Source organism: Pelecanus crispus, chromosome 1 (assembly GCF_030463565.1).
Source record: "Pelecanus crispus isolate bPelCri1 chromosome 1, bPelCri1.pri, whole genome shotgun sequence".
In the NCBI taxonomy this organism is placed as follows: Eukaryota; Metazoa; Chordata; class Aves; order Pelecaniformes; family Pelecanidae; genus Pelecanus; species Pelecanus crispus.
The window spans coordinates 7,017,480-7,033,041 of record NC_134643.1 but is presented as its reverse complement, the minus strand read 5'-3'; the positions used below and the strand labels follow the sequence as shown (position 1 = coordinate 7,033,041).

Sequence of the window (15,562 nt, the reverse complement as noted above, 5' to 3'; positions counted from 1 at the left end):
GTAAGTGCGCAATTTTCTTGGGGCTCCCTATTTATTGTCAGAGTGCCTTTTCAACAAGTCCTTATTATTCAGAAGTAGTATAGCAAGTGCTTTCAAGCAGCGCCATGAAATACAGTAATACCTGCAAGTTCCCCTGTTAAAATTTATAGGCATTTTAAAGAAGCTGGGCTGTACACAAAACAAAAAACCCCATGCACAAATTGTTGCACAAAATACTGTGGATCCTATAGCCTACTGGAAACAAGTAGGTCCAAAAGTAAAGAAAAATATGTATACCTATACTTATATGCAAAATGGGTACTATTATTTTTTCTGTGCCTTTTGAAAATGTAATAAAATGCATAAACTGTGCTTTCTATGTATTTTTTTTTTTCTACAGGAACAGAAGTGATGTTTTCACAGCTCACCACTTAAAATTACTTTACTCCCTGTGCCGTTAAATGGCCATGGCTAGTACCAGGGCATCCTTCCCTGCTGACAGATGGGACTATCACTATTTCCTTTTCCACTCAGCACCACCTAGCACTGACTTTTTGAGAAGGTTCACGCTCCAAGAATAATTTCAGGTCCATATACCATGGAGTTAATACGCAGCCTGGGTCATCAATATACATTTATTTTTCTTCTCAGTATGTTTTCAGAGGGCCTTTCCCCAAAAGGCACTTTTGCACTCAGAAGGGATCACCAGCTATTGAAGTCTGTGCTGCACTTCATTTCCAAAGTTCAGATCAGCCGCTTGACCGCTCTCAGTGGTGCTGCTTAACACCTCTGCCCTGGGTTTTGGGTTGTGATAGAGGCACAAGCTTTAAAAGCTCGTTTTACAAAGTTTTGTCCAGGCAAAGCTCTCAAGTTCAAGCTAACCTCTATGTTTCTGAGTTACAGCAGACCTATGTTTTGCATATAGTTATAGAAAACACAGGAATGGAGGAGATAGTGCTACAACATGGGCCAGTTCCCATGACCCTGTATGCCTCCAAGCAGTCATTTACAGTCCTTTTTTTTTTTTGTTGGCCTTATGCTACAAAGCAGAAATGGGGTCAGGGAAGGATCTTTGATTTTGTGAGCGCAGAAAACTGAGGGTGTTTTCTCAGGGTGCAAAGAAACCTTTCCAGCTGACAAACAGGGCGATAACACAAGTTAATACGTTGGCACCGAGACCTTTCTGACACTGGAAATAGAAGGTGATAATTTCAGTCACTGTGAAAAGTTCATGTGGATACCTTCATCACGTGGGACATATTACAGCGTAACCTCTAGCTGCAGACAGCGGCTATGCCTACCCTGGCTGTGACATACAGCTCCCAATTAGCACTTAAGGAAAGAGACTTTACAGACTGCACACTCACCTCTGCTCAGCCCATCCGGTCCCCGAAGGATTCTGCATTCTTCTATCTGGCCGAACGGAGAAAACATCACCCTGATATCATTCTCATTACACTTCTTCGAAACCATTCCTATGAACAATTTTCTGTCTTCCACAGCTAGAAGATAAAAATAATGAATGAGCAAAGGCCATTTCATCTTTTTCCTGTGATCAATGCTTCATTACCACATCAAACCAAGCTCCAGTCATGTGAATCTCGCTCTGTAACTGAAGACAAGTCCTAAGGCAAACACTTTATACTTACAACCTCCCTTCCCCCCTTCCTCTCCCACCCCAAATCTCTCATTTTTCTTTCTCCCTCTCCTTTTTCTAGTGGTGTTTGCTGTTTATATAACATATTAATTGGCTGCCGTAGTCATTCTGCATAGGCCTCCCCATCATGGCTTCTAAGAGAAAAGCATCCTCTGTTCGAGAGACTTTTAAAGATATCTTTGCATAGATTTTAATTCAGATAAATTCCCTCACCTCCCTCATGTATGAAAGAAATCATGACAGGGGTGAGGGTGAAGAAGGGATTGTGCACGTAATGATATGAGCTAATGAAAGATATTCCTGAGAAATGTTTTGAGAGAGAGGCTCCTATCTGAGCTTTCAATTTCAACCAACTTAATGCGTGCCGCTCGAAAGGCAGATGTGTAATGACTGCTCTGGAAAAAGAATGCATTAAATTTTCCTGCTTTTTTTCAGACTGACACAGCCCTCTCCCCTCCAAGAGGACACAAGGCATATTCTAGGGCATCACTTTAACGAGGGGGCTGCATAATGCTTTCCCAGAGCCAAACCCTTTGACTCGTAATGATGCTGAGTTTGCAAAAAACCTTGAAAAAGGTGCTTTACCTGAATTATTTGTAGAATATTTCCTGCCTGCATTGTCACCAAAATCAGCAAAAGCTAGACTGCTGCAGCAGGACACATGCAGTCCTGTTAATCAAACTCAAATTTACAGGACTAAAGCTGTGGACTCTTGTCAAAAATGAAATAGGTCATCAAAACTTAATTCACCCTGGAAAGACTTTAAAATGTTAACACACCCTCCCATCTATATTAAATGAAAAATCTAAGTGCTTATTATACGGTATATACACCAGTGCTTTCTTCTTCTCTTGAAATGGCATGTAAATCCAATTCACTGTTAATGAGCAGACTGTCAGAGTTTGCGGGGGAGCAAAGAGAGAAGGAAAGCTTTACTCCAGAGAGTCTGCAGTGCACTTACTTATTTCTATTATTGTGCAAATTATTTTTGTAACAAAGTATTTTCTTTTCTGGGCTTACAGAAAAAAAAAAAAAAAAAGAATCTTCCCTTGCTCCCCAACTCACTCTCTCCTGTATTAGTACAAGTTTGTCAAATGGAATAAATTGCAGCTGAGGAAGAAGAAACTGCATCTATTTTAATAGGATTTTATTTGTATTATACTTCAACACTTTAAGTGCATTTAATAATTTCAACAATATAAATAAGAGGTTCATGTTTATTGATCATGAGGGGTGTTTGAAGTATTTTTTTCCTTAGAATCACTGAGTTTAAAAAGCATTTGTAGCTTTTATATGAGCAAGCACCAAGACTGCATTTTTCAGAATCTAAACCAGAGACCAGCCCCTACAATCCCAGCTTCTCGCTCTACAAGCTTGCAAGAAAATTGGCGTGAATTTAATACCCAGGAGAAGTTTTTCTCGGCAGAGATTCCTCAAGACTCAATATTCTCATTCATACTTTATATTGAGGTTCCACATGCAGGTTAACCCTTCAGAAAGGGTTAACAAATGATGAATGCATGGGATGAGCCCATTATATACAGATCAGGAGCTGAATATGAGGGATTGCAAATAAGACCTGCAAGTTGGGATTTTGATATATATATATATATATGTGTGTGTGTGTATTTATGTCTTACAATGAAACTTTACATTTGATTCATAATATATAATTGGCCTTGATGCTGCTAATAATTATTCTAAGGATGGTAAAACTGGATTGCCTTGCTCACAGCCACAAGGAAAGTCTAGGTAGTCACTTTGTCTGGTGAAAGAATGTCTGTAACTTGGCTGCTCACAATTCCTATATTGCCTTGAATAATCTCTTTGAGGAAGGTCCCCGGCCAGCCTGTCCCCTCAACAATAGCCATGCACTACGGCCAGGGTGCACGAAAGGGTATGAGGCAAAGGACCCAGCTGGGCTGCCGTTCCTGGATTCCTCCATACCATACCAAGGTTAGGCTGGGAGAAGCCTTGGTGCCAAGCACGGGTCCAAGCGCTGCCTTCTGCTCTGTGTTATGAACCTCTTAACTTCTGCCTGTGTGTCGGCCAGTACCAGCCAATTTAAATTTGGGTTGATTTTAGGCTTGAAATACAGTGTGCAGGTCTACCCTAAGAGTGGGTGACTAGATCCTAACCCTCTCTTAAAAATAGCTGCTGGCTGAGTTGGACAAATGCCTGCAACGCCATCCCAAAGGAGGTCCCATGGGTCCTGTTTAGGTGCAAGGACAAAGACTCAAACCAAAGAGAATCACATGGAGATTCAAAAGAAATGAGATGCAAACAGGAAGGCTTTGTTTTAATTTTCCAAAGAGTAGCAGACGACAAACTCCCCACCGGCCTCCTTCAGTTTCGCTGGTAAACCTATAAATATGCCATTTAACTAACATGATTTGCAGGTTTTCAGCTTGAGGGTGATTTTATAGTAAATTAAACATCCAGCTCCCATGTACTGTACATCTTAAAAATGCAGATTTCACAAAGAATGCTCAGAGTACAGAAAACATATTGATATGATGACGTGCTCTGAATTCAGTGCTATTAGTCAGTGTTGAAGCTTAAGAAAATTGCTATTCTTTTTTTGGCTAGGGGCCCAGCACAAAAAAACATTTAAAGGGACAATTGTCAGGACCAAAATGACTCGTTTTCACTCCATCTGATAGAACATCTGATATTATTAGGCTAAAAGAGTTTTTAATGATATATTCTCATGCAGAGAAAGGAATGCTTTTTCACCTCTGTAAAACTGGATGTCTGGATTTGTTTCTGCATTTTTGGTCAGCCACTTCTTTCTTTCTAAAACGAATTCTCACCTGCCATGCAGGCATAGTTTGAGAATCAAATAGACAGCAGACTGCAACAAGTATGGGTCAGACGTATTTAGAGGTTAGCAAACTTCCCTTTCGATCAGCCAAGCCTGCTGGTTTGCCTGTGCGTGTTGGGATGCTCCCATAGTCTGTAAAATAAGGAGCCCAGCATTGAACACATGGAACCCAACAAAGCGTCGAGATCGGGAAAGGCGCTACCAGCTGCTGGTTGGAGAAAGGATGGCAGTCTAAAGCTATCTTGCCTCACTTTAGATGACTAGAGTTTAGGTGTCCAGTTTTAGTCTCAGCTAAAATGTTATCAGTTGGCTGCTGTCAATGCCAAGAGATCAGCTCCTCCTCTCGCCTCTCCCAGCAAGACAGTATGGCTTGTTTCATGGGAGTCTCTCCCCTGCTATTAACGGTAGATAGGGCTGTTACCTTCCAGCCAACTCCCAAAATTGGTCATCATGATAACACATAGATGTCCTGAGCTCCAGCTGCAGGGACAGGAGGAATAAATGAGCTCTGAGGGACTGGACAAAGCTTGGGAGCTGCGAGTGCTTTGGGTGAGCACCAGGGTCAGCACCTGTGTGCATGTATCTCACACTGCTGCTTGATAATTCTCTCTCCCACACCAGGGGTAGGTTTCAGTAATTCAAAATCCAGAAAATTAATGAAAATTTTTTGACAAGTGTTTGATATCATTATTTCTGAACCTTGCTCATAGGCCTAGTTGTACTTTCTGGCTGTTTTGCTCCACTCTGGGAGGATGAAGTAGACACAACCATCCGTAAGCAGCTAGGTAGGATGGGGTGGCTGAGCACCCCTCATTGATGGAGCAGAAGCAGCCAGAAGGTCACAGTGAACAAGGCCTGAAGTTCTAGTTACATGAAGGAAGGTGTGAAACTGCATAGTATCTTGATTAATTAATTATGGGGTTCACCTCTAATCCATCCAAACATATCACAAACACAGATTAGCTGTGCTGCCAGGGCAGTTAGTGCGACACATCCAGTGCTAAGCATGCTGGATTTGGGGTGGGAATCTTTTGCCTGAATACAGGAACCCTGTGTGACAAGGTGCAGATACCTGTTTTAAAATGAGATGAGCTGTTCTTGTAACTCCATCAAGACCAGCTCTGCAATCCCTAGCACGGGCGCCTAGATACCATGTTGGAATCCAGAGGGCTACGTTAGCCATCAAAGGTTATCTGACATTTAAGTCTGCCTCTGCTGGGAGGGCCTTTTTTCAAACCGAGCCTCCTGCCGTCTGACAGCACTACATCCAACTTGCAGAACAACATCCTGAAGGGTCTAATTTTTTAGCTTTACTCAATTTGCTTCAGTAATGAGCATTTCTTGCAGGCTGTATTACATCGTTTGTGCTAACCCAGGAGAATAAAGGAGTAGAGATTATTTTCTGTACACTACAAAAGAATTAAACCCTGTAATCATCATCGGAAATCTCCCTGAAGATTCAACAAACTTCCCTTTTCTCTATTCTAAACCCCCAAAACTCTGTTCTGAAAAATCACAGTTATATCCCTTTTTTATACATTTTTGAGGAGTCCAGTCAGTTAGAGAGTGCATTTTCCATCCAGAAGTTGCCTTCTCTTTTGAGCAAATCAAGAAATAATTAATTATGTATAATTTTCTTTTTCATCCAGAAGGGAAGGGGGGAAAAAAGACTTTTTATCCCTATTTCTAAGCCTGTGAAAAACCCTTGCATACAATCTGTCAAAGTCACACCTGGATCCGGAGCTGCCTGCATTAATTATCAACTTTTCTATGTGTTAGTGCTAACATATGGCATCTAATTACTCCCTCCAAATCGGCAAAGTTGTGCCATTTAGAATTTAAAAATTATTTCTTCAAGGTTTCGCTAATAAAATAAATAAAAATAAATTGTAAGATCACTCAGCTACACCCCCCCTCGCCTTTTTTTAAATAGAGAATTTTGTCCTTTTCCCTGAATTGGTGATGCTTTGATCAATTTAAGAGCATACTGTCCTTAGGATATGTGCCTGAAAGTATTGACTGTATTCAAATATGGATCCAGGAAACATTTAAATATTTGCTAAATTGTACCATGTTAATGGCCACAGACAACTTAGAGTCAGGCATGTGTTTATGTGCTTTTCAGCCCTAGAGTGCAGGAACCCTCTTTCTTTGAAAAAGGGAAAATATCCTTAAATGGACAAATAGTGTGAGTGATTAACAGTCGAGATGAATCTAGCAATGGTAGAGCCTTCAAAGTCTTGAAACCATGCTTTTCTGGCAGGTGATCCTTAACCAAAACTTTGTAGATAGGTTAAAATAATCACCTAGCAATATAAAGGTGGTCAGACTAGACTTAATGGGTGATCAGAACAGGACACGCTACAAAATTCATCCTCTGAAAATCTTTCAGGGATGTTACATTTGTCAACACTAAAAGTCTTTTCAGAATCCTCCCAGGCAGACAAATTAATTAGATCTAAAGGCAAGTCTTTCCCCTTCAACTCTAGCTGCTAAAAGCTCAGTGGAAGAAAATAAGCTTTATTTCACCTGCATGAGCAGAGAGATGACTCAGACACATGAGCTATTGTACTCAGCGAAGGAATGGAGATGATTGTGTAGATCTATCAGCCACCCAGTTCCTACCCAGAAGAAAACAGATCTTCAGGTTGCTAATAAAGCCCTAACCCTGTGGCAAGCGCCCAGGCACTTAGTCAAACATGTGCGGGAGGTGTCTCTTCCACACCCATCTCCCAGTTTCCATGAGGCAAGGTTGGCCTTTTGTACTATGGGACAGGTTTCTGAAGTGATGCCTACATCTGAAGACAGGAACAGTGATAGGGAAGGAGGAGCATTTCATCCTGGTACTCCTGGGCTTGGATGCTCATTCGAACGTTTTTGCAAGGGACTCAGGATGGGGAGGGGACATCTTATCACACAGCAAATACTGTTCTTTGAAAACCTGCGTAAGATGAATGAAGGGACCTCTCCTTCCTCCCTGTGGAACCTGAACAGGTCTCAAGCCTTTGCAAACATGTGCAAGCTCAGAAGAGTTGTAATGAGTGGTCAACCTCTCCTACATATCTTCCCACAAGCTATCTGGAAATTTTGACCAAGAGAATTTCTTTAATCTCTTTGAAACTTGCAAAACACCACTTTACCTATAAAATGTAGTGAGATGCTCCCACTGCTCAGAAATCAAAGGGTTTCAAGCATTCTTCAAAAGCTCAAACACCATGGATCATGAAAACCAAGATGCCTTGGCATACTTTTTTTTTTTCCCCCTTTGAACTTACCCATCTGGTTGAAGAGGTACAGTTTACAATTTGCTGTTGGCACAGATAATATACCTCCTCAGATGGATAGCCTGAAGCATATGGGAAACACGTGCCAAACAGGCCTCCGTATCCCCCATGCTGTTGTTCTTTCTTTTTTTGGCTCTCCAAGCTGCTTGCAAACTCTAACCTCCTCCATGGATCCCACACCTATGCCCCATCTTTCCAAGGAGCTGTACCATTGTTACCATCATCATGGTATTAGTTTTAGTTTGCCTTTTGTTTCCCCAGTCATTAGAAAGGAAGAGTTCACCACCCCCAGAACATGCCTACCAGAAGTATCTACACCCTTCAGGAGTCTAAATTCAAAAAGGCATTTAACTTGACAACTGCAACCTCTGATCTGTCAATGTTTCTTCCCCAAAATACAAAGGCAGACAAGAAAAAAAGAAAAAAAAAAAGTCAATCCCTCATAATTTTCATGATAGGGATAGGTGCAAGAGAATACTCTGAAGTTTAAGAGTATTCTCACAGTGCAGACAGAAGTATCGTGCAGATAATCCTGGTCTAACAGCAGCAGTGAGGAGCTAACCTACCCTGCTTTCGAAGCAGGTGTTATTTGCAGAGCAAGACAGAATTTGCACAATTCCCCATCGTGTTTTGCCAATATGTTCATCTCCTTTAGGAAGAAAAACTTCAGGCAATGAACAAGTAACTCCTTGGGAGTCTATTTTGGCACACTGCCTCTTATTCTTCTAATTTGCCAAGGAACTTGAGGTGAAATTTGTGAAAGAAGAAACCACAGAGGCTATACCTAGTTCAGAGGGTCCAGGCCAATGTTCCTGTACCTATGGGGAAAGTTTTGCTCACTGCAAGCACAATAAATACTAGGGAGTGGAGTGTGGATTCCAACAGCAAAATCCTCCTTGACTGCAGTGGTGCTTTGAAAAGTTTGGTCCTCCTGCCCATGCAGGTGCCTTGGCCTCTCTTCTGAGCAAAGAAAACAACGAATCACGGCTAAAACTCAGCCCAAGAGAGAGAACACCACTCCCTTACAAATGGGCGATGGCTCAAATTTTCTGTGCTTGTGGCCAGTTTTGTTTTGAAAGTTGTCATAATAGGAAAGCTATCATAATGTGAAGTTTTAATTTCCCCCCAAACTTTATAATCCTTGGAGAAGCCTGAAAATGGGATGCACTACAATTAGCAAAAAAGAAGCCTTAAAAAAGCCTTGCGGAGAGATTTAGAGCCCAATCATAATTTACATTTGCAGGTATGTAGATCTCTAAGTGCACGGCTTCTGCCCTGATTACTAATTAATGAGGTGCAAAGATGCCTGTTGGAGGAACCAGCTCTGATTATGTGGGCCTTATGGGAAAATGAAGCTCTTGCAATCTAAGAAGGCAGATGATATCTTTAACATATATTTTAGAAAATTACAGGAACAAATCAAGGGGCAAAATATACACATGTATATATTTTTAAAGAATCACACACAGCCAGGCTGCGTTACCATCCGATTATCTTATTTCCTTGAATATACAAACCTGGCATGTTTAATAGATTTAGCATGCCATCTATTTTGCATGTCATATACATCCACTTAGGCAGCACCCTAGTATTCTGAATGGATATTACTGTCATTAGAGCATTCATTTTACAGTCGTTGTGAGGAGTAAGTATACAGAGAGCTGCAAGGTGGGTTTCCCAGTTCAGAACCAAGCATATGATTAAAACCTAAATTTGGCTCAGATTCAGAACAGCATCATTCTATAAAAAGAAAGTTTAGGCAAATGTTTAAGGCCCATCAGCTGCTCACATGGGTTTTTATCATGCGAATGTTTTTTGTTTCTTTTCTTTTTTTCCTTCTCACCATTAAATTTTAATCTCCATCTTATCAATAGCAGGTGCTCCTGCATCACCTTGCTGCTAGGAGAACACAAGGGAAAGACATATGTAATGAGGTAGACCATAACATACAGCAGATACGAGGAAGACCGTTTTTCAGAACATTTCCTTCCTTCTTTAAAGCTGAGGATAAATGGGAGTTCAGAGCAGGCCAACATCTTCCCCAACACGTCAGGTGTAGGGAAACTACCTCATATCGTTTTCACCACACAAGGAGTAAAGCAAAAACTCTCACAATGTTGTGTTTGCTTTAGTTTAGAGAGAGTCACAATTGAGTAAAAATAAATTAAACACCTACCATTTGACTTTTCACTATCTGCAGGTTTCATCTGAATAGGATGATGCATCTAAAAACAAAAATGAAAGAGAGTAAGGCAGGTTGGATAGTCATAAAAATCAAGAATCATGTTTTTAATGAAGGGCTTAAAGGATACGTGATTAATATTAAACATGTTGAAATGATATAAATCCAAAATAACACTATATTATAGGCTTTTAAGAAAAAATAAAATGGTAAAGGAGCATTTTATAACCAGGAAGATTAAAGAAAATAGATCATTGGGCCCGCAGGACTCATAAAAAACTTTAATTTGCTGTATCTAGTTTCAGAAGACCTCTAAAGTTACAGCCCTCGTTAGTTTATGGCATGCTTGGTTTTTGTTTTATCAACTTTTTTTCCTTGAGCTCAACCACTGCCAAAACCGAGATGGAATTTTCAAGTAATTTAAGAGCTAGCAAGCATTTTGAATATACTCAGAGGAGTTGAGTTTGACAAATGAACTTTGCTTGTAATTAAAAAAACATGTGCTGATTCTTTCAGGACTGAAGAGGAAGAGACTTGTGCTTCCTATAATAGCTTCCTATAACTCTTTAGTATCTATCTTTTTTTTTTTTTAAAAAAATACATTATGCATTCATTCATAAAGCTTTCATCACAACACGGCACAATTCTGGTTTTCTTAAAACCTCTTAATGCTTTTTCAACCTCTTCCTCCACCCATGTCCCTCTTACTGCAAAAGAAACCAACCCCTGTGAGCAGCACGCTGTGCTGAACGTCACATGGCATCCTACCTTGGCACGCTCCGTATGGAGTGTTCTCAGCTTTCAGTACTATATGATGCTTCCCCCACATTGAATTGTTGATAACTCCAACAAAATTTGTACGAATGGTGTTTTCTGTTGTTTCAGGAATGGCAACACCACAACAATTGAGCTCCTGAGCAGAGTGTGTGCCGTTTCCACTGGACATTGGCTACAGCCAGCCCTGTGTCCACTACGATGGATTCAGGGAAACTTTGGTACAGCTTCTCAAAAGCCTTCAGAACTGACCTCCCTTTGAGTTTCAATGTGGGAGACATTTAAGTTTGCAAAAGACCCCTCTTTTCTTTCATCGGGCTCTGCAGAATTGTTGGGATTTGACTGCACAAACCTTTGGGCAGCAACAGGGCCACTGCCTTTTCTCTCCTCAGCAGTTCCTCACCATTTCACGTAAGCATGTATAAAAAAGACTATGCTCTTTTTGCTTTTGTATCATTTTTCAGTGCAGCAGAGCCAAATATTCCCTGAAAATGTCAGAGGCAATTCTATTTTTTTTAATAAAAGACTATTATGGCAAACTTTGGGAAACAAAACCAGCTGAGCAGGAGAGAACATCCATGCACTCATATCAAATGTGCTTTCAAAGCAGCACAGAAAACCAAATTTGCATTGCTTTTGGTGGAGTCACTTAACCTCCAGGGACACAGTTGCTAGATTCTTTAGAAAATATAAAATATTGCTGTGAATGTTTCCCTAAGATGTACTCAAAGTCCAGAACACTCCCTGGCCCTGCAAATCAATGCATTCCTTTTACTGCTTGCAAAACTCCCCACTGTGCCCTAAGGAAAAGGCAAAGCCACAAGGTGGATGTAGTCACCAGGATGCATAAATTCGCTTCAATTTTAACAATTCTGTTCTCTCTGAATCATTTGTTTCCCAAATGGACTTTAATAGCCCAGCACTTGTCTGCCACCACTCTTATTCAAACTAATTTATAGAAAAAAGGGAACTTCTGTTGTACTCTATCTTCTTTAACTAGTGCTTAACATTTATCCTGGCATCAACAATACATTGGGCACTGCAGGAGACTTCAAATTCATGGGAATGTGATGCAGCATGTCCACTCAGCAAGCAAAAAGTGAACAAAGAAAAAAGGTGTAACTTGCTCCATGAGCCCGTTGCAGGTATTGATGTCTATGCGGAGCAATGGAGTGGTGAGAAAATAGAGGAAAGAGAATTGAGCATTGTAAATCTGGTAATATGGTTATAGAAGAAAAACCCAACCCAAATCCAGGCCTTACATAGACAGAGATTCTATCGCTCTTTCTAGCTGCGTTTATACGTCCCTAAGTGGACATACTTTGAATAAAGGCAATTATAACAACGTTAAAAACCTTTCACTTTTCAAACTGCCTGAACCAGAGAAGCCAACTTTAGACCAAATTCACATGAAGAAGTTATTTTTGCAGCCCCACGGTCTCAATATAAACCCAGCGTTACCTGACAAACACAGTTACCACATTGGAAATCATCCTCTTCTGTTATTCATAATTAACCCAAGCTCATTAAGTCAGTAGTCTGTTACATTGCCAAAGCAAGAGGCAAGATATAACAAGCAGCTTCACCTGGGTTTTGAGTTGATTTCAAAGATTCCTGCTAAAAAAAACATAGTCCAAATTCTCTCGCACCAGCAAGCCAAAGTCAGGAGTGATGCCATTGTGCTTAGCAAAATTATATCAGTGCAAAGCTAATAAAAGATTCAGATCAGGCCTGGAGGGTTTAAACTGCAGAATACCCATGGTAAAATGGATGCGATACACAAACATGGCTTCAGCAAAGAGGAAGGTGGAAAAATACGTTACTGACAGTTTCCTAACATGAGAGGGCTCGTGTTGAAGCTTGTTTAACCCTGACCATCACCAATTGATACGTTAACAACCTTTAACACCAGATTCAATAAAACATGCCATTTATAACCTGAAATGGGTTTTACAGAGTCACTGGTTCGCATCTCATTAGTAAACTCATTGCTGACCTCTAGAGACAACTGCCGTGACAATACATATTATAAGCTCTCTACCCATAAAATATTTAAAAGTAAGTGTAAAAAAAGAAAAGAAAAGGAAAGAATGAATCTCAAAGAAGTGTGCAGTGAATAAGAAAATTAAAGGGGCAGAGACAAAGGCTAAATAGGTACTATCCTTTCACTCTACGATGAGCAAAAGAGAAAATAATCTGTGCATTTTATATCTTGCTTGTATAACTGCAGGCTATAAAATAATAAAATAGCTGTGCTTTCCGGGGCCCTCCAAAAGATTATAGATGATATAAACCTGTTTCAAATTAGATGCCACCCACTAGAATCATGTCATCTACTGAAATGAAGGATTTCATGTCTTATCAGAAAGCTGTTATTGTAGCTATACATCACAAAACCATACACTTATGGATCTCAAGGTAAGTGATTTCTCAGTATGTCATGTTGTCACACAGAAAAACAGGAAACATTTTCTTCTGTGCTTGAAGAAAGCTTTGCTTATAAAAATACAGTATTTATGAATGCACAGTTGCAATTAATAAATAGGCAAGAGTGAAAAGTAACTGCAGTGAATAATTTATAGACATTAACATCATCCTGTGCTCAGACCCTGTAGTAAAGGAGAACACCACAGCTCTCAGGCAAGTTCTTTCCGGGTGTGGGCAGCTTCCCCCGGCAAGCATCGTGCATGGGGATATCGAAACCAGCCCGGAGAACGGGCTGTAAGGAATAACCTCTCCCTGGCGATATTTTAGAGAGCTCTGAGGGATGCAGCTGTGCAGCCAGTAGTGGCATGACCTGCCTTTCCTATAAGTGCTCTCTATCCACATGTCTCCAAGCACACCTTCACCACTGTTTTACAACCGAGAGCAGGCAAACGCCTGTTGCCCAAGGTTGCGCGGTGCCTTGCGGCAGCGCTGGCAGCAGAGCAGGAGCTCCATCCGCTGCCTGTGCTGTCACGGAGGCCATGCAAAGCCTGAGGCCAAGCATGCCGCTGCTTCTCCTTGGGTGCATCCCAAGCAGGGGTGCTGATGTGGTCCACGGGAACCAAAAAGGAAAAGAAACAGTTGTCAAACATGCAATCCTGAAAATCCCCCTGAAATCAATGCGAATCTGGCCGCTGGCTATGTTGAGGGCAGCAGCAGGACCGAACCATGGCCTAGAATTACAATTGACTAGTTACATCTCTTTTTTCCCCTTTTTTTCCTGAGTACATCTCACCGTATGTAAATCTAACTTCAACGCAGAAAAAAACACAGCAGAGCAACCCAAAAACCTCTCGAAGGCACACATCCTCTCCAGCTTTAGAGCCTCAAAGTCATCTTTTCGACAATAATAACGCTACCCATTTACATTCTTGTCAAAGCCATGTGACATCTGCATGGGAGAAAACAAGCTGGCTAAGAGTCTATTTCTGGCAAAAATATTGCAAGGAAATTAGATTAACCTGGGTGGAATTCTATCTGGGAATTTGGAGTCTGTCGTGGTGATTAAGTCATCATTTCTGTCAGATTACTCTAATCGGCTGTCAAATACGATTCCACAACCCCATCTGTAACTTGGCATCCTCGTTATTCAGTCGATGTTACCTTCTGTATACAAAACAAACACCAAACAAGGAGGTGTGTGCAGCCTAGCATTTAGCAGAGTCATTAGCGGTGATTACTATTGTGTGCTTGCACATTGCGCAAGGTGATCAGCTTAAGGCTTGTTTTATTTCGTCAGGGGATGCTTCAAATCAGGTGTAATCTTAAGCCCAGAGCACTAGGGGTGAATGGGGAAGAACTGTCTCCAGGCATGGTCGAGCATGGGATTGGCACGCTCTGAGTCACTGCCACGTCACCAGCGATTGCTTAAATCTCATTTCAGAGTTGTCAGCATATTTGGTGGAAAGGCTTTTGGGCACCTGCTTTCCATCCATATTCTGAAGAGAAACGGGCACCCAGATATTCTAGACAGGCTAAAGACTTCCTGTGAGCAGTAATTTCTGCAAGTGAAGCAAGGTTTGTAGGCTGAGGCAGTCAACACTCTAAACGATCTGTATCGGTTGGTTTAATAAGAGGTATTTTGTTATATATGGGAGTATGTTTGTCTTACAGAGGACTTTGGTGATTAAAAAGCAGGAAGTGCCTTTCAGTGAAGATGAAGGAGCTGATGGGCTCAATTTGCTGCAGCTGTGTTGAGTCTGTAAAATTCAGGTGCCCTCAGCACCTCCGAAACTCTGGCCATGTAATTAGACTATGAAAAATCATTATTTTATGGTCCATTGCAAAAACACCTTCATACATGATTACTACATTTATCAGTAGCTTTTATTCTCCATTCCTGCCACTGCAGACGTGCCTCACTGCTGTTGTTCCTTGTGCCTTGAGGAAAGATAACCACTTGTCAAGAAAGGACCCCAAATGCATGTAAACCTACCCATGGCTTCACCCAGCTCAGTATGTCAGTCAAAGACCACCTCCTAAAAGTCCTCTGAAGTTAAGCATGGTGTGACTTTACACTGTGAGAGTTTAGGGGATGTGTGTGGAGGACGTTAGCCATGACTTCTCGCTCCTTACCATGCCTCTCATCATCTTTCTACAACCCTTTAAAGCCATCAGCAGATTTCTAGAGATCTTAGCACTCTTCAGACCTGTCCCCTTTCTCTCTTCCTGTCATTTGCCAAGGCTCTAAGTTTCTAGCCATGCCCCAGTTCAGTTTGTCCCTTACCTGTCACCCTCGCAGACCGCATCGCGGGGAAACGCAACACAAAATTGAGCTAAACCTTCCCCTAAGCAAAGGGTAAATTTGAAGAGCTTTGGTTACTTGAGTAACATCCAAACCAAACAAACTGCAATAGGATTAAATGATGACAGCTTGC

The 15,562-nt window shown here is 41.2% G+C and overlaps 1 protein-coding gene across 1 annotated transcript in view; it reads right to left on the bottom strand.

Annotated features, from left to right (window-relative positions):
• CELF2 (CUGBP Elav-like family member 2) overlaps window positions 1-15,562 on the bottom strand; it is a 242,289-nt gene that overhangs the window by 63,136 nt on the left and 163,591 nt on the right. The window contains exons 4-5 of the mRNA XM_075709724.1: window positions 9,921-9,969; window positions 1,347-1,481 (exon numbers count right to left, since the gene is read on the bottom strand). Of these exons, the coding sequence (XP_075565839.1) occupies window positions 1,347-1,481; window positions 9,921-9,969 (184 nt within the window). The remainder of the gene's footprint in view (window positions 1-1,346; window positions 1,482-9,920; window positions 9,970-15,562) is intronic.